Here is a 21,621-nt window from a genome sequence, read left to right as displayed (position 1 = left end):
CCACCTCCCTTACCATCCTGTCTATCTCTTTGCACCACCTGATACCCTTGAAAGTTTAATTCCCATTTAGGGTTACCTTGTAGCCATGTTTCCGTGATGGCTACCAAATCATAGGCATGGGTACTGATTTGCACCTCAAGTTCACTAACCTTATTTCTAATACTGCGGGCATTCAGATAAAGTGCCCTTATGCTCTTTGTCCTTTTAATATCTAGTGACTTCTGTAACCTTTTCTTTTGATTTTTCTGCCCACTATTTTAGATTGTAATTTTCTTAAGACTATCATTGACCCGAAAACTCGCTGCACCATCTGATTTTTTACTTTCTCCTCCCAACATTATTTTTCCTATTTTACTTTTCCTGGCCATTACTTTATCTTCCCTACCCTTTTCCCTATCACTCTGGTTCCCATACCCCTGCCAAATTAGTTTAAACCTTGCCCCATTGCTGTACCAAACATACTTGCCAAAATGTTGACACCTTTTGGATTTAGGTGCAACCCGTCCCTCTTGTAATGATCATGCCTTCCCCAAAAGAGATCCCAATGATCCAAGAAGCCAAATCCTTGCCTTGTACACCAGCACCTCAGCCACACGTTCATTTTCCTTATCCTTACATTCTTTTCATCACTTTGATTTGGAACAGGTAGCAATCCCGAGATCACCACCCTAGCGTTCCTGTCTTTCAGCTTTCGTCCCAGCTCCCTTTTCATTACCTCCTCCCTTTTCTTGTCAATGTCGTTTGTACCCACATGTACCAAGACATCAGGCTGCTCTCCCTCTCCTCTCAGAATATTTTGGACCCGATTTGTGATATCTCGTACCCTTGCACCAGGGAGGTAGCACACCATGCGGGTATACTTATCTGGTTCACAGATACCCCTGACAATGGAGTCCCCAATAACTACTGCATTTCTCCTTTTCCTTTTCTTTTGCACCACTCCGCCAGGCTCATTGCCATTGACCTGGTGCCCGTGGCCATCTTCTGACCGGTCATCTCCCTCAACAGAATCCAACACAACATAACTGTTGCTGAGTGGGATAGTCACTGGTGTGCTCTCCGTTTTTCTTGCTTTTTTCTTTCCCCCCCTTATCTGACACGGGTTGTGGAGTATTTATCGACCTGAAAGTTGAGTCGATTAACTCCTCACTCTCCCTTACAAGCCGCAGGTCATCAATCTGCAACTTCATATCCCTAATTCGTTCCCTTAGTAACTGCATCTCGGTACACCTGGTGCAGATGTGGCCATTTGGGAGGGTGGAGGTCACCCATTATTCCCACATCTGACACCCAGTACAGAGCACTAACCCTATTGGCATGACTCTGAATACAAAGGCAAATAACTCAGCTTACCTTTTCTCCTTGCCTGCTTTCGCCTAAGCCAAAGCCAGCAAGTCTCACTCCTTCACTGCTCCACTCACTCACTGAGCCACTCCTCGCTGGCTGCTCCCTCCCCCTTTCACTCCTTTTATTGGCCCCTTGACCAATTAACCCTGTCACTTTCAGCAAGCTCCTCCTCCTCTGATTCACAGCCCGACTCTCTCAAAGCTCCTCCTCCGACTCCCAGCTGAACCAAGTAGGCCCAAGCCCCGGTAAGCCCCCGACTTTAATAGCTTACCTTCTCCTCACTTTCAGCAAGCTCCTCTGACTCACTTTCAGCAAGCTCCTCCTCCTCAGACTCACTTTCAGCAAGCTCCTCCTCCTCTGACTCACTTTCAACAAGCTCCTCCTCCTCTGACTCACTTTCAGCAAGCTCCTCCTCCTCTGACTCACAGCCCGACTCTCTCCAAGCTCCTCCTCTGACTCCCAGCCGAACCAAGTAGGCCCAAGCCCCGGTAAGCCCCTCGACTTTAATAGCTTACCTTCTCCTCACTTTCAGCAAGCTCCTCCTCCTCTGACTCACTTTCAGCAAGCTCCTCCTCCTCTGATTCACAGCCCGACTCTCTCCAAGCTCCTCCTCCGACTCCCAGCCGAACCAAGAAGTCTAATTAAAAAAAAGAAAATGATTTAATGATGATGAGTTTATTGTCATACACAGTGTACAATGCACATATGCATTGAATTCTTATTTGCTGCAGTCAACCAGGTCCTTGTAACATAAATAACTACAATAGTATGCATAATTTGAATTAAAAGGAATCAAAAAATACACAAGAAGGCTCAATCATAAATATTCCCAATTATTCTTGTGCAAGAAAGATGTTGCAACTCTATTGTATTTCATTATTGTATTCATCTTTACAAAGCACTTCACATAAAAGACACCCGTCTGGGTGTAGCTGTGTTTGTACCAGAGGAAGTGCAGCCCAACCTGCTCCCTCAGTACAGTGGTGACCTGGTATATTTGCTTTGGGTTTCTACTCAAGGCGTTCACGCCAGAGACTTCCCCTGCTCTTCTGATTAGTCTCTGGGGATCGTCCATGTTGATCTGAGAACCAGCATGGACCTGCTGCTGCCTTCCAGTTCTGTTCTTTTGATGTTGAAGTGGCACCGTGTGTCACCTGACATTTTGTCTGCGAAAGTCAAATGGAAGCTGGGTGTGTCCTGCGAAGGTTCACAGAAGGGGCAGGTGAGATGTTCCAGCGAACTGTTGCAGTTCCTCACAGTTGGGATGCAGCAGCTTCTACAGGGGAGTGTTGCAACAGATTGAATAGTGGGGAAAAGATGGGTGGGCAGTGGGAGAGTACACCGAGAGTGTCAGAGGGAATTGTACCGGCAGGTGGAGGTGAGTGCCAGTGAGAGGCATGTTCATTGTGGCTGGAACCATTGGGGATTCGCCAGGGCCACTGTCAAACACAGCTGCTAAAAGAAGGGAATTAACTGCCTTTTAACTGTTTCACTTACCTGTGTGAACACAACGAATGCGGGATGGGGGTAATTTTCATCCCATGTATTACCCACCAAGGTAGGTAGTATCAAAGCCGATATGTTAACCACCTTCCCGGGTCCAGGACAGTCGAAAGCTGTGATGCATTAATGATGTTGAATGCATGTGACTTACCAGTAGGAGATTCAAACTCGAAACGGCAGCAACAAAGTCGCAACGAGGTCAATGCCGGACAAACACACACACAGGATGCTGACACTGTAATGCTGCAGGTCCCGCCTCCGTTTGCTCCAGAGTGCCAGGTTGCTATGTAAGATGTTGCACTGACTGAACTTTTCTTGGTTCAGTGTGAATGACCCGACTTGGCTTTAAACACGGGTTGTTCATGCGCCAATTAAGTGGGATCTCTGTGTAAAAGGGGTGGAACTCTCCTATTTTATCAATTTCTATTTTAATCCATACTGGCTTTACTCCCTCAGCAAAAGATGAAGCAAGAAACCTAATTTGAGCTCCTTTAAAATAGTTTTTAAAATTTGGTTACTGTAAACCTCCTAGCTCAAACTTCCATGTCAGTTTATCTAAAGAAACTCTCACATCTTACCCCTTCAAAGAAAATTTCTTATACATTTATTTAACCTTTGAAAAATTTCTCCCAAACAAAAGATAAAAAATGAAAAATGGGAAAAGCTATGCTCCGGAACTAAGAGAAATACAATAAGCACGAGGTTATGCATGATACAATATAATTGGTTAAACAGGCTAGATATCACACCCCAAAAGTTAAATAAATGGGACCCAACAGTATCAGATAGATGTTTTCGATGTAAGAAGGAAATGGGAACAACAGTACATGCAATTTGGGCATGTGAGAAAGTGGAAAAGTTTTGGGAAGATCTAAATGAGGTATTAAATAAAATCACAAAAAGCAACATACCAAAAAATCCAGAGAACTTTCTTCTAAGTAATATAAGAAGTAAAGAACTAGGCCTCAAATTGGATGAAGCACAAAATAGATTTATTATGATAGCCTTAGCTGTAGCAAAAAAATGTATAATGTCAACCTGGAAATCAGAAGAGAGCCTGAGAGTACAGCAATAGTACATAGAAATGAATAAATGTATTCCATTGGAAAAAATAACATATAATTAAAAAAATAAAGTCACAGTATTCAAACAAATTTTGGAACCATACATGGAACACAACAGAGAGGGCCTACCGCGGACCTCCACCCCCTAAAATGATAGAATGAGAAGAAGACGAAATGAACTGATCCAGTTTGTAAAATTAGATGACACAATTTACAAGGGAGGGGGGAAAAAGGGGAGAAAATGACACTGTGTATATTCAAGAGGGAAATGTTTGTGTGTATTTTGCTTAATATGGTTCATAGTGTGAATAATTAAAAAAAAAGTTTCTGTGGTAACACTATTGGCAATGTTTGAAATAGGTATTGTTCTCTAGGGAATATATTCATTTTAACACAATTACCCATACCCAATTACGTTATTGGCAGTACCATCCATCTATTCAAATCTTCTCCAATTTTCTTAAGTAAAGGTAAATAATTCAATTTATATAAATTATTTAATTTATTATCTACCCTTATCCCTGAATATTTAATTCCAATCACCAGCCATTTAAATTGGGTATCTCGTTGGCACTGAGTATAATCCTATATAGTAAGAGGCATAATTTCACTTTTGTCCCTATTTAATTTATAACCCGATACTTTCCCATATTCCTCCAATCTTAACTATAATTTACATAATGAAGTAATTGCTCTGTCAAATAGAGCAGGTAATAATGGACATCCTTGTCTACTAGATCTAGTTAACTGAAATGGAGCTGAAACCTGCCCATTTGTTACAACTTTAGCCTTAGGTTCATTATATAAGGCTCTAACCCAATTTTCAAATAACTGTCCCATTCCAAATCTTTCAAACGCCTTAAACAAATAGTCCCATTCTAATTACTTTTCCTGCATCTAAAGCCATTGCCACACTTGGATCTTCCCTCTTTTGTGCCAAATGTATTATACTAAGTAAACTAGTTACATTGTCCGCAAGTTATCTATTTTAAAAATCCTGTCTGATCCATATTTATCAACGTTGATAATTTTTTGAGAACAGGTTACAGGAATTAAAATCCCCCACCAAAAAAAGGGTTATTTTTATTAGGCAGTATTGAAGTGATAAGACCAAAAGTGAAATTTTTGTAAAGATTGCCACGGCAGAAGCAAGAAAATATATAGCAGTAACATGGAAATCGGTCACCCATTTAGATATGGAGTGATGGAACTCAGAAATGCATAGCTGTGTCCCTCTTGAGAAGATTACTTCTAATCTGAGAAATAAATATAATGTATTTTTGAAAATTTGGTGACTGTATTTACAAATTGTGGGAATTAATTTATAGATATTTTCCCTAAACTTCGAAACATTGTTAACCTCCTTGAAGTATGAAAAGATATAAATGGTCAGAACTGTGTGATGTCCTCTGGCAACCAGGTTTCTATTTTTATTTTTATTTTTCTTATTTCTTTCTTTTTCTCTTCTTGAGGCTTTGTTAAGGGGAGAGGGTGGGGGGGGGGGTTTATACTATCATGTATGATGGACTTGAAATTAATATTTGAATATTGTATTTTACATTTGGTTATGATTACATGCATGGACATTTTTTTAATGCAATTTAAAAAAGGAAGTAAAAGATTTCATGGCACTGTTTTGAAGATGAACAGGGTTTCCTAATAAAGACTTATCCCTGACCAGCATCATAACACAGATGACCTGGCCACTACTCCCAGCTGGTCTTGCTGTGGAGAAATTGGGTGCTTCCGTGCTGCAACCATGACTACAATTCATTGGCAGTAAAGAATCACGTGACATCCTGAAGTTGAGAAGAATGAAAGTGACTTTCTATAATTATCCAGTCTGTGACATTAGTCCAGTGTAATTGGTTGCAGCAACTGATAGGATGGTTATTGTGACTCGATTGAGTGATTTTCTGTTGTTAATTTGATGTACTTCCAATGCGTAAGCTGAGGGACTTTGGGCATGATTTTTGCTTGGCATCCAACATGACTGGTATCCTTCAGAGGATGCTGTTCCCACCCAGATATTTCCAACCAGAGCAGCCCTTGTTCATCACACTGCTGATGAGCACAGCAATATGAAAGCTTTCAGCAGGGGAATTGGGGGGGGGGTGTCTTTTGCTGGTTGAATCTTGCCTCAACTTTGTCTCAGCCAGGACCTGGACTGGATGGAGACCAGTGATGCACACATTCAGCTGCCTACCTAGGTAGTCCAAGGGGTCAGGTGGAGTAGTTAGAGGGCACCCCCTTCTGGATTGAGTAATCTTGGCAACACTCCTAAATTCAATCAGCACAGAGAGTCTGAGAATGGATTTGCTGATGCGAAAAGTTCTTGATTGGTGTTTGCGCATAGTTAATTAGGTCACTTAAGTAAGTTCTTGTCCACTTTAGACTTTGCATGTCTGTGCAGTTGAGGCAATACTGTTACAGCACCAGCAAGCCACATTTGAATCTCCCGCTGTCTGTGAGGAGTTTGTACATTCTCCCCGTAACCTGCATGGGTACTCTGGTTTCATCCCACATAAATAACAAAAACATACAGGATTGGTAGGTTAATTGGGTATAATTGGGAAGCACAGGTTTCATGAATCTTGCAGGTTTTCTACAGTGTTATATCATTAAATTAAAAGTTTGTAGAGGGGATGTTGTCAGAATATATACCATCCATGAAACACTAGAATCTTTTTTCCCTGTTATTTTATCCTCTCATTTGGCGTGGGTGTTACTAATGAGGCTGGCTTTTATTGCCTATTTTTAATCATTCCTGAGAGTGGGGTGGTCCTGCTATGCTGTCGGGGAGAATGTTCAGTGACAATGAAGAGATGATGTTCTTCTAAGTCAGGATGAGCTCTCAGAGATTTGGTGGGAATCCCAGAGATGGTGGTAATATGCTAATGTGCTGGAGAAACTCAGCAGGTCACGCAGCATTTCACACGAAAAAAAAAAGGTAACCAATGTCTTGGGCCTGGGACCTATATCAAGTATAAACAAAAAAGACAGACGACCGAATAAAAAGGTGCGATGGTTGGGGGGGGTGTAAGGAGTAGTGAAGAGGGCTGAAGGGAAAGGGAGGGGATTTACAGATTCACAAGTAAAGAGGTCATAGGTGGATTCAGGATTCAGGATGGAGGGTAGAAGAGAAAAAAGCTGAGAAGTGATAAGGGAGAGGACTAAGAAGGAAAGGGGAGCTGGAGGAAAGGAGACACAGGTTAGAGAAATAGAGAGATGGGGAGGGAAGTGAATGGTAATTTGGAGAAGTCAATGTTAGTGCCGCCTGGTTTTATTCAGACTCCTGCCTGTTTTTGTTTATTGCTGACGAAGGGCTCAGGCCCGAAATTCTGGTTACCCTTTATTTCCTATGGATGCTGTGTGACCTTTTGAGTTTCTTCAGAACATTGATGTAATGCACTCGAACCCGGCAACTGCAGATATTTGTGTTTAACTCCAGATATGCTGGTGTCCCTTTGTTCCTTCTGCCCTTGTCTTGATTTCTGATAATTGAGTAATTGCATCCTCTGTGTGCCAGCAAGGGATGGACTGGTGTTCAGGATAGTGGAATAGGGGCTCTGACCTAGATGCTTGCAAATGGAGAGTGGCAGATGAACCATTAGGCTGAGTAAGCTTAAGCCTAGGGGCCCCGAAAGGAGGGGGACGTTAGGCTCCCTCCCAGTAGGAACGGGGACGTCAGGCTCCCTCCTGGAAGATGTTGTGCTCCTGTCAGGAGCAGGGGCCTCAAACTGCCTTCCGGCAGAAGTGAGAAGGTCAGACTCCTGGCTAGAGTGGGGACCTTGGACTCTACAATTCTTTCAATCCAAAGTTAAATTGACACCAGATTTTTCGACCCCATGGATAGTCACATTAATCCCCAGGGATTGATATTGACCACTTCGGAGACCTCTAATGTAAGTTATTTAATGTAACAATGCCACTCTATTCTATTGAATGAAGGGTGGGGCAGGGGGGGCAAGGTCAGAAGGGTCCTTACAAAAGCTCAGCCTGGTGACCCACCCAGGTGGTAGTTAATCCACTACTGACTGAGCATTGCAGCAGCCTTCAATCTGACACTCCTGCCTTGTGCTTGTCAGTCATGAGAAGGCCTTGGAGTTTCAGCACTCCCCACAGGATTGTAGTCCCAGTATGCCTGTGCCAGGTCCAGTTGAGTTCCTGGCCAGTGGTGACCCCAGCATTGTCAGAGGCAGAGATTGATTTATGGTAGTGTTGTGGAGAAGGTCAGTTTCCCCCACATTTGGGAGTTTGTTTATTAAAGGTAGAATGTGAACAGAATGATTTTGAGGTGTATTATCTATTATCTGCACTTGGCCTTCATAAGGATTTCTCTTTCATTTTCCAGTTCCAGTTGCAAGGATTTGATATTTCCTGTTCCACATCCTATGCAAACAGGGACAAGTGCTGTGAGCTTCCTGCTCTGGTGAGTACACTGACTTCTGCTTGAGCTGGTTGTGTGAGTATCGAGGAGGACATTCATCACAGCTGAGAGGGGCTGTTGAATGTGTTAACGGCACACCCCCACCACTCCGGCAGTTTCTGCAACCCTTGTGTTTTGGTTATCTCCCTCAAATGTTTGCAGCCAGTGATAGTTTGGTTGGAAACTGCTCACAGTCTGTCTGGTAAATACACAGGAAGGTTTCAGCACACTTTGCCCCTTGATGACCAAATGAAGGGTGTGGGAGGTGGTTGGGGTTGACATCATCTCATGCCTCTTGGGTATCTGGTGCTGAATTTTCCCACCCACTTATTGCACACTGAAGCTGTGGTCATTACATCCATGGTATCTAACAGCCCTCCATGGAGACACATCATATGCTTGAGTGTAGACGAATTTTCCCAGGAAATGCAGAATCATCCTTGATAATTACAGTGTCTCAGCATACAAAATTGTGTTTAGCTTTAGACCATTTTTGTCTTTCTTGTAATAATGAAAGATATTCTTTAAGTCATCTTTTCCAAAATAAATTCGCAATAAACTGCACTTGTCTCCATCTGCGTCTTACATAAATATCTTCTTTCTGAAATTGACCCGGAGGAATTAAAGGTTTAGATTTAAGAATTAAGAGTTGATTTGGTGTAAGTGTCTCGATGTCATTTGAATCGATAAAAATTTTTGTTATTGGACGACTATTTAAAATCGCTTGGGTGTTGCTGTGCATCAGTCATCGAAAGTTGGCCTGCAGGTGCACCAGGCGGTGAAGAAAGCGAATGCTATGTTGGCATTCATAGCAAGACGATTTGAGTACAGGAATACAGAGTCCTGCTGCAGCTGTACAGGGCCTTGGTGAGACCACATCTGGAGTTTTGGTCTCCTTATCTGAGGAAGGACATCCTTGCCATGGAGGGGGTGCAGAGAAGATTCGCTAGACTTTTCTATTCCTTCCAAGGATGGAAGAACTTGCATTTGAAGAAAGGTTGGATGGACTGGGCTTGTATTCTCTGGAATTTAGAAGATTGAGGGGGGATCTTATGGAAACATATAAAATTCTTAAGGGTTTATACTGACTACACGCAGGAAGTTTGTTTCCAATGCTGGGAAAAACCAGAACCAGGGGGATGTTTTTTAGGACTGAGATGAGGAAAATTTTATTCTACCAAAGGGTGGTTGATCTGGGGAATTTTTTGCCACAGGAAGTAGTTGAGGTCGGTTCCTTGTCAATATTTAAGAGTAGGTTAGATTTGGCCCTTGTGGTTAAGAGGATCAAGGGGTATGGGGAGAAGGCAGGAACTGGGTACTGATCAGCCATGATCATATTGAATGGTGGTGTAGGCTTAAAGGACCAAATGGCCTACTCCTGCACCTATTTTTCTATGTTTCTAATGAATTATGAATTTGAAGTTGATTCCAATTTTGAATTGTTTTTTGTAACTCTAGTTAAGCTCCTGTAAAATTAAATCAGTTATCAGAACGTAATTCTTTTACTCGACCATGTCTGGCAATAAAACGTCGAAGAACATTGATAAAAGAGTCTGTATCACGCGATGACCCTACTTCGATATGAATTGTTCTCATAGTCAAACAAGTAAAACAAGCTCTGTATCATTTTTCAACACGTCTTCCTCGCAAAAGACCAAAATAATCAACTCCCACGTATGTAAATGGGGGTTTATCAGGCAAAACTCTGTCTTGTGGTAAATTTGCCATTTGTTGTTGTCCAGGTTTAGCATTTGCACATTGACAAATAACATATTTTGAAATAATTCTTTTGATCAATGTTGAAGCACCAAGTATCCAATATTTCTGGCAAAATTCTGATAACACGTGATTACAACCACCATGATCTGTTTTTAGATGTACATGTTGAACAATAACTTCAGAAATATGAAATTCCTTAGCTAATATAATTGGATGCTTCATTTCTTTTTTTAAAAACTGTATTTATAAACTTTTAAAAACAACGTAAAATCAATAACAACAGAAAAAAAAGATTTTTATACAATATAATAAACCCCCCTCCCTCCCCCCTGCCCCAGCCAGCCCCCTCAAGGGGAGCCAAAAAAATCATTTAACATATACAGTATTTTAAGATATTTCCAAACTCATATATTCTAAATAAGATTACCACTTTTTAACCAAAAAAAGAGTAATTATCTTGTAAATTATGTTATTTTCTCCATATATATATATATATATATATATATATACACACATATATATATATATATATATATATTTATATATATATATATATATATATATATATATATATACATATACTGACAAAAGGCAAAGGAGGAAAAACCCAACACCCAACCCCAACCAACCAATTTTCCCCTGCAACCGCTGCAACCGTGTCTGCCTGTCCCGCATCGGACTTGTCAGCCACAAACGAGCCTGCAGCTGACATGGACTTTTTACCCCCTCCATAAATCTTCGTCCGCGAAGCCAAGCCAAAGAAAGAATATACAAGATCTCAATTCATTATGCCAACGTACTATATTAATCTCTACATTGTCTTTCCAAGTAATTGCTACACGTTTTCGTGCCACAGATAATGCCAGACAAATAAATGCAATTTGAAACTTAACCAACCCCAAGCCAGTCAACGAAACCATAAAACCCAACAAAAAAAATCTCTGGATCTCATGGTAATTTAATTTTAAATAATTTCTCCAAAACCAACCTTACTTTTTCCCAAAATGGTTTTACCCTATCACAAGACCAAACTGCATGCAAAAAAGTTCCAGTACTTAACCCACATCTAAAACAAGAATCATTAGTCAATTTAGTTACCCCTTCATGACACATAACCTCCCAATCCTCTTGAGGTATAACATAAGTTAAATCACTTTCCCATTTATTTCTAGATTTCTCCATATTCGGTTTTTCCATAGTTTCCTGTAACAATGGATACATATCTGAAATAAAACCTCTCTTTGGTATAAAGGAAATCAAAGATTCAAATTTCGTTAACTTCGGTAAACTCATCTCTTTACCATAATTATTCCTTATCAAAGCACTGAGTTTATAATACACAAATAAATAATTTACTGGTATATCAAATTTCTCCCTCAATTGATTGAAAGAAAGAAATTGTCCTTCTTCAAAACAATCGTGAATCACTCTTATTTTCACCCTGAAAATACCATATCTTTAAATACCTATTAAACATTGAAAAAGGAATAAGCTGATTTTGATATAACAGAGTTTGAATTGATAATTTACCTTTTGTTCCTATAACCTCATTTCTTTTAACCCATATCTTTAACAAATGTTTTAATACTGGCATATCATATCCCTGCAATAAATTCAAATTCCACTTACATATAAACTGATGAACATCAAATTCAGAAATACAAGCTAAGTCCACCTTAGCCCAACTAGGAGGCTGATTAATATCCATCATTCTACTAATAAACTTCAACTGTGCAGCTTCGTAGTAATTTTGAAAATGAGGTAACTGAAGTCCACCTAATGCATATTTCCATTTCAATTTCTGCAAAGCTACTCGGGCTAATTTTCCCCTCCATAAAAATTTCCTCACCACCTTATTCAAATCCTGAAAAAAAACCTTTGAAAGTAAACATGGTATTGACTGGAATAAATAATGAATACGAGGAAAAATATTCATTTTAATACAATTTACTCAACCTATTAATGTTAATGGAAGATCCTTCCATTTTAATCTTTTTCAATAAGGGTACATAATTTAACTTATATAAAGATTTGATAATTTGCATTCACAGTCACCCCTAAATATTTAATTTTATCAGACCATCTTAATTTTATAATATTTTTACACTCTTCCAAAATTGGCAATATCTCACTCTTATCCCAATTCACCTTATACCCAGATAACTCTCCAAATTGAACCAAACATTCTTGTAAATATTTCAAAGACTGTTCTGGATGTGTCAAATAAATCAAAACATCATCAGCAAATAAATTAATCTTATATTCATCATCTGCAATTCTTATCCATTCTGTCAAATTGTCTGAGCTACTGGTTCAATGACCAATGCAAACAAGGCTGGTGATAATAGACAACATTGACAAGTTGATCGTGATCGTTTAAATGGCAGAGAAATTTGACCAATTGCCACCACCCTAGCAATCGGATTTTTATACAATGCCTTAACCAAACCAATAAAAAAAGGGCCGAAATTAAACTTCTCCAACACCTTAAATAGAAAATTACATTCAACCCTATTAAAAGCTTTTTCCGCATCAAGGTTGGGATGCCGTCTCGATGCATTGACAATAACGAATTATCTCCAATTCAGCATTGACCAATTCAGCTGTTAGGTAACAGCTCTTTTGAGACTTTAGACTCTCTTTCTTGAAATGGTGTAAAAACATAGTTTTTAATCTAAGAATCAATGCTATTGCCCTTTTCAAGCAAAACCATGAAGAATAATAGCAAATTATAGAATAATCAGATCTTCTTCATAAGATATTTGAATAGTATTCACTTAGTGTTTTGGATTTCTGAATTTTCCATTGAAAATTCTTATAACTCTTCTGGATTTTGAGGCCAATCTTCTTGAGATTGCGTAAGAAATTGAGCACCGAATACCCAAGTGTTGGCTCTTTTCAGAAATGATTGAACTTTTGATCCTTGTGAAGCCACGTCTGCTGGAGTATCCACTGTTTTAACATATCTCCATTGATTAGCATACAAAACATTTTTGATCTCATTAATTTTGTTAGTCGCAAAGGTACGAAACCTCGTGCTTTTGTTATTAATGTATTTAAGTACTGATGTACTATCAGACCAAAACATAGAATCTGCTAACTCCATTTGTAATTCTCTTCTTAACTCAGTGTCCATTTTACTCGCCATAGTAGCGGCAGTCAATTCCATGCGAGATATGGTGACTGGCTTTAATGGAGCCACTCTGGCTTTTCCCATTACAAATCCACAATGTACTCGCTCTTGGTTACTTCTCAGTACTAAATAACTGACAGGACCAAAACCACCTACGCTTGCATCAGCAAAATGGTGTAACTGAGTAAATGTGGCAATTCCAAAGTCTGTTGGTTTAAAACATCTGTTGACTTCAAAACTTTCTCACATTTTAAGACTCTCAATCCAATTCATCCAATCTTGTGTGATGGAATCTGGTATAGTTTCATCCCATCCAAATTTTCTTCTTCACAATTCTTGCAGAATTTTCTTGGCTATTAATACTACTGGTGCCAATATTCCCAAAGGATCAAATATTGAGCTTATGATCGAAAGAATACATCTTCTTGTTAAAGGCCATTCTTTCCAAACAATTTTGAATTTTAAAACATCAGATTGACGCACCATTACACTCCCAGAATCCTTTCGACAGGTAGAACGTCACAATCCAAATCAAGATGTTTTATCTCCTTTGCTCTTTCTGTCTCAGGAATAACAGCCAACACATCTCAACTGTTGCTAATCCATTTCATAAGGAAGAAACCTCCTTTATTATAGATCTCCTTTAACTCACGATAAAGATCTATTGTTTCTTTTTCTGAAACCACTGAAGTGAGACAATCATCAACATAGAAATTATTTCTGATGTTGTTTGTAGTTTGAGAACTAAATTGCTCTTCATTATCAAGAGCAAAATTTGCACAACTCAGTGACGAAGTTGTTCCAAATAAATGAACTGTCCTTCTGTATTCAATCACATCTTTAATATAATCGCCATTAGGCCACCATAACAATCGTAGAAAATCACAATCTTCTGATAGTACTTTTATTTGATGAAACATCATTTTAATATCTGCAGCAATTACAATAGGCTTTTTACAAAATCTTATTAGAACACCTATTAAAGTAATCCATAATGAGGTAAATACCATTTTCTTCCATCTTTACGTTCCAAGATATCTTCTGATACCTTTTCTACGTAACCCTGGCTATCATGTCCAACATGACATTGGTATATTCCAAATGAAAGGAAGAATTTCTTTTGAATTTTCTCTTCAAATTCAGCATACGCTGTTCTGCAATTATTTTATTATCTGGCATACAAGCTTCTCTTCTTCAAAGGTAATGCTATTCAGTAATGACCATCAACATGTTTAACAGAATTTGAAACTAAATCCATAAACTGTTTGTCCTTCTTCGAAGATTCTTAAATATCTTTGAGACATTCAGGAAAATCAATTTTAAACTGTTGTTCCCATAGATCATGAATTTTGACAACTAAAATTCTGTTGATGTTTACTTTCGACAACCCCATATCATTATTCATTTTTCCTCTTAATAGTCTATTAATTGTTCATCCAAGCAACGTTCTCATGGCATAAGGTCCGTCATTTTGACTTCTTCTTATTCCTGAATGTTCGAGAGCTTTTGGTACTTCTAATCCAATTAACATCTCTATTTTGGGTAAACAAACATCTTTTAGATGATCCCACTGTTTGATATCATCCTGATAAGGTATATTCTTCTGAGTATATACACTTGGAAGATTGCAAAATTCATTGCTATTTAATCCAGCAATCTGTAATCCTGAAACTATATTAGTTTTGATGTTCCTTTCATCGTTCATTGTCTTCAACAAGATTTGTGATCTTTTACCATGAAGATTAAGTTTATTCATTAATTCAACAGTACAAAATGATGTGGTACTTCCTGGATCAAGAAATGCATAAGTTTTCAATGCAAAGCTTCCTTTTTTTAGCTTTATCTTGAACAAGAACTATTTAGGGAGCTTTGTCACTGGCCCCAGTAAAACTGTTTGTCTGAACCGAAGTTGAACTCTACTCTCTGACTGTGTCTTTAGTCTTGGATTCAGATTGTTTGACTTCCTTCTCAACTTTACTTCATTGAGTGAGCAGTAACTTGGGATGTGTTAAACTGCATATATCACAACTGAGTTGCTTGTTACAAGTTTTGCTGATGTGTCCTTTTCACAAGCAACTGAAACATATTTCATTCTTCTTTAAAAAAGTTTTTTCTCATCATACGACTTCTTCTCCAATTGTGAATATTTTTTTAAACACGCTTAACTTTGCAAAAAGGACAGCTTTCATAAGCAATCTGATCATCCTTTTCCATTGTTTCCTTGTTCTTTTTTGCCCTTGTATCTGACACAGCAGTTACAAAGGTACTTCCCTTTGATTTCTATTAAATTGATGATTTAGACTTCTTTACATCTTTAGGAATTATTGAAGTATCCTTAATGTTTCCAAATACTGGTACAGTATTAACATGCACAGGTCATTCCAAAAATTGTACAACATCCTCAAAGGTAGTGTCCCTTCTGGGAATCATATTAAGCTCTGCAACTTTGGTTCTCCATAAGTCCTTCAGCTTATAAGGTAATTTGTTTATAATAACTGACAAATTAGCAAGCAAATTCACCTCTTGCAAATGTACACTACTTCCCATTGCATTACAACATCCTCTCAGAAAGAGTGCATATGCTTGTAAAACCTTTGTGTCCTCTGATTTTATTGTTGACCAAGAAAGAATCTTGTCTGTGTGGGCCCTTGCGATTTTCTGTTCATTGCCATAATGATGATGTAATAATTCTTTTGCCCTTTTAAAACCTTGTTCTGGATCCATATATTGGCAACTTTTGACTAACTCTTTTACTTGTCCTCCAGTAAACTGTTCCAGGTAATACAGACGATCTTTACCGTTTTTAGTTTTACTTTCGATGTGATGTTCGAAGGATTTCATGAATGTCAGATATTGCAAGGATCTCCATTAAAAACTGGAGTTTCCTTCTTGGGTAAACCGTATGAACCTTGTTGCTATGCTAACATAGCAGAAACTCCATTTTGTTTTTATATAAGCGATAATATATTGTCTTGTCCACCATGGAGTGCGACTGGTTGTCTTGTTGTGAATGGTCCAAACAGAACTGGAACTGGTGCCATAGATGTAGGACCTTGAGTTGTAAGTAATGGCATTGACGGGGATCCTTGGTACGTAAGTGATGTCACTAGCTCTTCAGTAACACGAAGAGACATCAATTATTAAGTATGATCAACTTGCATGGTTGCGCCTGGTTGAAGTGCTCTCCTTTCGGGAAGATTCATAAAGATTGAATGTCACTAGCTCTTTCCCCTGGGTTAGTCATTGACATTTGAGCATTAGCAGCACCAACTGTGGCTCCTTGCTCAAGTATACTCGATTCTTGTGGCTGTGGTACCCATTGACCTGCTGGTGGCTCCTTGGGTATTTCACTGTGAGTGATAGATCTTGCAGAAGCCTGAGCTAATGCTTTTACTCTGGCCATATTCAGGCATATTGTTCCTCAAGATCTAGTTTTTCCTTTTTTCTATTCAATAATCTTTTTTGTTCTTCTTGCTGGAATTGTTTATTAATTTCAGCTTCTTGATCTGCTAAAGCACGTCTTTTCAATATCTACTCACGTTGCTTATAGATAGTAGCCAAGTCTGATTGCGCCTTAGCATGTATAGCTGATATGCGTGAAGCACGTGAAGCTGTACTTGCTCTAGATGCCTTTGAAGACCTTCCTATGCTCATAACCTTGGAAATACTATCATCAGGATTCACATCTGAACATTCGGATACTTCTGATTGAGTCTCTATCTTCAGCATTTCACTCGGTACAGCACCAGTGGGGTTTTGCAACGTACATTCATCCATTCCAGTTCCACTGACCTGTAAGTCAGTGAATGAGGTCTGCAGTGCCTCATCGTAGTCCTTTTCCTGCTTTGTAGTTGAAGCCACTTCTTCTTTGGTGGCTGGCTCCAACCTTCTGCCAAATATTATCAGTCCACCTTGCTGGCTCAACTGACGATCAAACAATTCTTTGAGAGGACCTATTTGCTCTAGGTCTCTAGTCTGGCAAGACGTCTTCTTATCCATCTTGGGTTCTTCACACTGCAACCTGTCTTCTTCTTGCTTTGGCCTGGGATCTGAAACTATAAACAAATTTGTATCTTGTGTGGTCCTTTTAAGAGAATTTCGCTGGCTATGGCTTTGTGGCTGCACACAAACTGGCTTCCATATCTCTGGTTGTTTACAAAACGTTCTTGGGCTTCCTGCCAGTCTTTGGCTGGTAGTTCTCTTTATCTCTTTTCCAGACAGACATTTTTAGTTTGAATACTAAACTGCACAATTCAGACCAGCATAGTCTAACAAAGGCTTCTAGATTCTTCTCTGGCTTTCTTCCAAACAAAGTTCACAATTTTGTTACTTTTCTTTGAATAATGTAGATGACACTTTCCAAGTTCTAGTAATTTTCAATTCCAAAACATGTCATAAGCTTCGATATTCCGAATTACAATTCCAATAAACCAAACTTTGAACTTGCAGCTTTATGTAGCCTTTAATTAGTTGGTATGACCATTTTGCATCAAGATTTTCATAACAATGTATAAACAAAGCATTTGGCTATATTTTAAGACAACGATATAAAATGATAAAATGTAAAAGAAATAAATAAGACGAGATGAATTCAAAGAAAAGTATTTCAATACTTACGTCTCCTCCATGGTCTTTGAAGAATGAAATACCAACTCTCCGTTCACCCGGATATGACAACATAGTAACTATGGTGACATCATAGTAACTATGGTAACAAACACAACAACAATAATTATTAAAGGGATAGTCACAGAATTAACAAAAATCAGAAACACCAGGTTTTTAACCTTCACATTGAGGGAATCATTGAAATCCTCGAGTATCATGTCTGTGAAATCATTAATTGTGAGCATTAACAGAGTTGTAGGAGAAGGCCTGGAATTTCAGGGGCAGATTGAGAACCCATTATTCAAAGATCTGAAAACCACAAAGATCCAAAAACTAAATTTTTTTTAGCGCCAACGTGACATCACAAGTTGAAAAAAATTCACCACCTGACTTGCCCATGTGGGACTCTGATGCTCTGTTTGACAACAGAGCTCGTGTTCGAAGAGATGCAGCACAACTCCGATTATCCAAAATGGTCAGGACCGGATCTATTCAGATGACTAAATTTTTCAGATAACCGGTCATTTTTTTAAAAACAGCTCAGTAGCAACTGCAAATTGCTTGTATCAATCTTTAAACAACAAACAATAAGGGAAGGCTTTTTAAAGCATTAAAATAATGCGTAATTCTCACTAAAAAAAATACTGACTGCTGCTAATCCCTGCCATGTCCCCAGCACCACCGCCAATCACTGAGGCCTCCCAACCATGACCACCAATCCCTGTCACATCCCCACTGCTGCCATGTAATGAACAGAAGTTGATGAAAAATAGAAAAACACTCCATAAAGCTAAAAGTGAAGATGTCGATTATGTATTGATGGAGTGAATCTGTCAGCGTCACAGTGAACGCATTTCACTTATGAGCCGAAAATTGAAGGGAACTGTGAATATTAAGCAGGCTGGTTGAATAAATTTAAGAAAAGACACGGCATCAATTTTTAAAAAGATCTGTAGAGATAAACCATCTGCTGACCATGAAGCAGTGGAGAAATTCATTGACAAGTTTGTCAAGATCATCGCTGATGAAAATCTGACGGCAGAACATGTCTATAATGATGAAACATCAACATTTTGGCATTATTGCCGCAGAAAGACACTGACTACAGCTGATGAGTCATCCCCTACTGGAATTAAGGATGCCAAGGACAGAATAACTGTGCTGGGATGTCCGAATGCAGTAGGCACGCATAAGAGTAAACTTGCTGTGATGGGCAAAAGCTTGCGTCCTCGTTGTTTTAAAGGAGTGAATTTCTTATCACGCCATTATTATCCAAACCGAAAGGCATGGGTCACTAGGGATATCTTTTCTGATTGGGTTCACAAACATTTTGTACCAGTGGGCCATGCTCACTGCAAGGAAGCGGGACTGGATGACAACGGCAAGATTTTGTTATTCCTCGACAAGTTTCACCTCATCCTCCAGCTGGAAAAGCTCATCAAAGATAATGTTCATGTCATGTACTTTCCCCCAAATGTGACTTCATTAATTCAGCCATGTGACCAAGGTATCCTTGGATCAATAAAGAGTGACTATAAATACATTTTCTTGAACAACATTCTGGCGTCAATGAACAGGTTTGGGTGTGGCAAGTTTCCAAAAGGAATTTAGCATAAAGGATGCCATATATGCTGTTGCCAACGCTTGGAACTGAGTGACTAAAGACAGAGTTGTACATGCCTGGCACAATCTCTGGCCTGCAACTATGTTCGGTGATAATGATGAACAAGATGGCGATTTTGAAGGATTCCATATGTCAGCTGAGAAACAAAATGTTGTATGACCTCCTTACATATGCAAAAGATATATATTCAGAGTCCATCAGTAAGCTGGAAGAAGTGGATATTGAAGAAGTTTTTAACGTTGATAATGAGGGTCAAGTTGTTCATTCACTGACCGATGGTGAAATAGCTGAAGTTGTTCTAAATCAAGGTGATCGCAATGAAGATGACTCAGTTAACACTGCAGAAAAAGTGTCTATTGGCAACATGGTGAAAATGTCAGATGGACTTATTGATTCACTAGAGCAGCATTCATTCATAACAGAACAAAAAATCTTGTCTGTTTATAAAAAGAGAAAAACCATTGTTAACGAGGCAGATGAGACTGGAGGAAACATTTGAAAAAGGCGTTGAGGAGAATTTCTTGAGTTTGGTGCTACATTTATCTTTGATAAGTACGAAACATGATTTCATGTGAATTTTCACTTGAGGCGTCATGTTGGCGCTCAGAAAGCAAGTTTGTTCTTGCTGTTCCTTAACTGTTGATATGGGTATTCTGCCGATGCTACTGTGCTGCTTAGTTCCTTTGCTCTAAAAACCAAAATTCATCTGGTGCCAAGCGTTTCGGATAAGGGGTACTCAACCTTGATTAAAACTTTGATTTTCGATTTCAATCCTCTTCTATCCGTAATCCCTTCCCCTTTCTCTCACACATTTTGTCTCCTTTCTGATATATACTCACCCATTCTCCATCAGCTGTGCGAAGATAGAGGACTGTTCGGCTCAGAGTCCCTTTTCTCTGTTTAACCTCCTCATGAACATCCAGAACTCGACCCATTCACAAGCCTTGCTCCAGTATCCTACACCTTCTGAAACAATCCAATTCTGAATGTTCATCTAACTCCTGTATAAACGACTTTTTTTATTCATGGAGACATAGCACAGTAACAGGTCATGAGCCCACACTGCCCAAATAGTCCCATGTGATCAATGAACCAACTAACCCCTATATAGCTTTAGAACTAGAGCACCCACTAATGGGTACAGGGAGAATGTACCAATTCCTTATCTCTCTGAATCGAATCCTTACATTAATTCTTGTTCACGCTCACTTCAGTGCAGCACTTCAGTCTATAGGAATGCTTTGTGCCCTGGTATTAAGATGTCAATTTCATGTGCTGATGAAACAAACCCCAATCTTTCATCACATTCGAACTCCCTATAACAGACAGAATCTGACAGATTCACCAGGTCAGGTAGAATCGGTGAAGAGAGAAATAGAGATGACGTTTCCTCGGTCGTTTGGTCTGCCCTCTGGCCTGATAATTCCTGAAAACCTCCCAGGTCTTCCAATGAAATACCAAACATTTTAAAATGTTTCCCAAATATTCCCAAAGCGGCATGTCTGTTCTCAGCCTCATCCATTGTTAGGATGAGACCAAATGTGAATATGAGGAACATATTATGTTCCTCCTGGACACCTTTAAATCTAACAGCATGACAAAAGAACATGGAAGGTAGAACATTACAGCACAGTATAGGCCCTTCAGCCCACAATGTTGTGCTGACCTATGTGAACCTATTGCATAATAATATAATCCTTCCCTCCCTCACACCCATAACTCTCTATTTTCCTTATATCCCTGACCCTATCTAAAAGTCTTTTAAAAATTTCCATCGTATCATCCTTCACCATTCCAGGCACCCACCACTCTCTAGGTTAAAAAAAATACCAACCTCTGATGTCTCCCCTAAACTTTCTTCCACTCACCTTAAACCAATGTCCTATGGTACTTGCTATTGTTACCCCAGGAAAAGGTGCTGGCTGTCCACCCTCGTAATCTTACGGTGCTACATGTCATAATCTATTAAATCATCTCATCTTTCGTAGCTACAGAGCAAAAAGCTTTGGCAAACAAATGGGACTGGCTTAGATGGATAGCTTGATCGATGGAGAAGTTGGGCTGAAGGGCCTATTTCTGTGCCTTCCCTCTTCAAGGAAGGTCTCAGTGGATCAGTCAGATGAGCAGAGAAAGGCCCATTGAGTGTAGTCTGGAGACGTGAGACAGTATATTCTGGAGAAATTATACAAGGCAA

General features: G+C 39.2%; 1 protein-coding gene across 7 annotated transcripts in view; it reads left to right on the top strand.

Moving 5' to 3' along the window:
* The window catches only part of col14a1a (collagen, type XIV, alpha 1a), a 311,666-nt gene that overhangs the window by 232,085 nt on the left and 57,960 nt on the right, over positions 1-21,621 (top strand). For all 7 annotated transcript variants that reach the window (XR_011352149.1, XM_069920939.1, XM_069920938.1 and 4 more), the window contains exon 35: positions 8,269-8,346. Coding sequence is in view for 6 of the 7 variants with exons in the window: in XM_069920939.1 (XP_069777040.1) it covers positions 8,269-8,346 (78 nt within the window). In the remaining variant the exon portion in view is untranslated. The remainder of the gene's footprint in view (positions 1-8,268; positions 8,347-21,621) is intronic.

The sequence above is a fragment of the Narcine bancroftii genome, chromosome 2 (genome assembly GCF_036971445.1).
Source record: "Narcine bancroftii isolate sNarBan1 chromosome 2, sNarBan1.hap1, whole genome shotgun sequence".
NCBI classification, from domain to species: Eukaryota; Metazoa; Chordata; class Chondrichthyes; order Torpediniformes; family Narcinidae; genus Narcine; species Narcine bancroftii.
The sequence above is the reverse complement of the archived record's forward strand: the minus strand, read 5'-3'. Positions and strand labels throughout refer to the sequence as shown.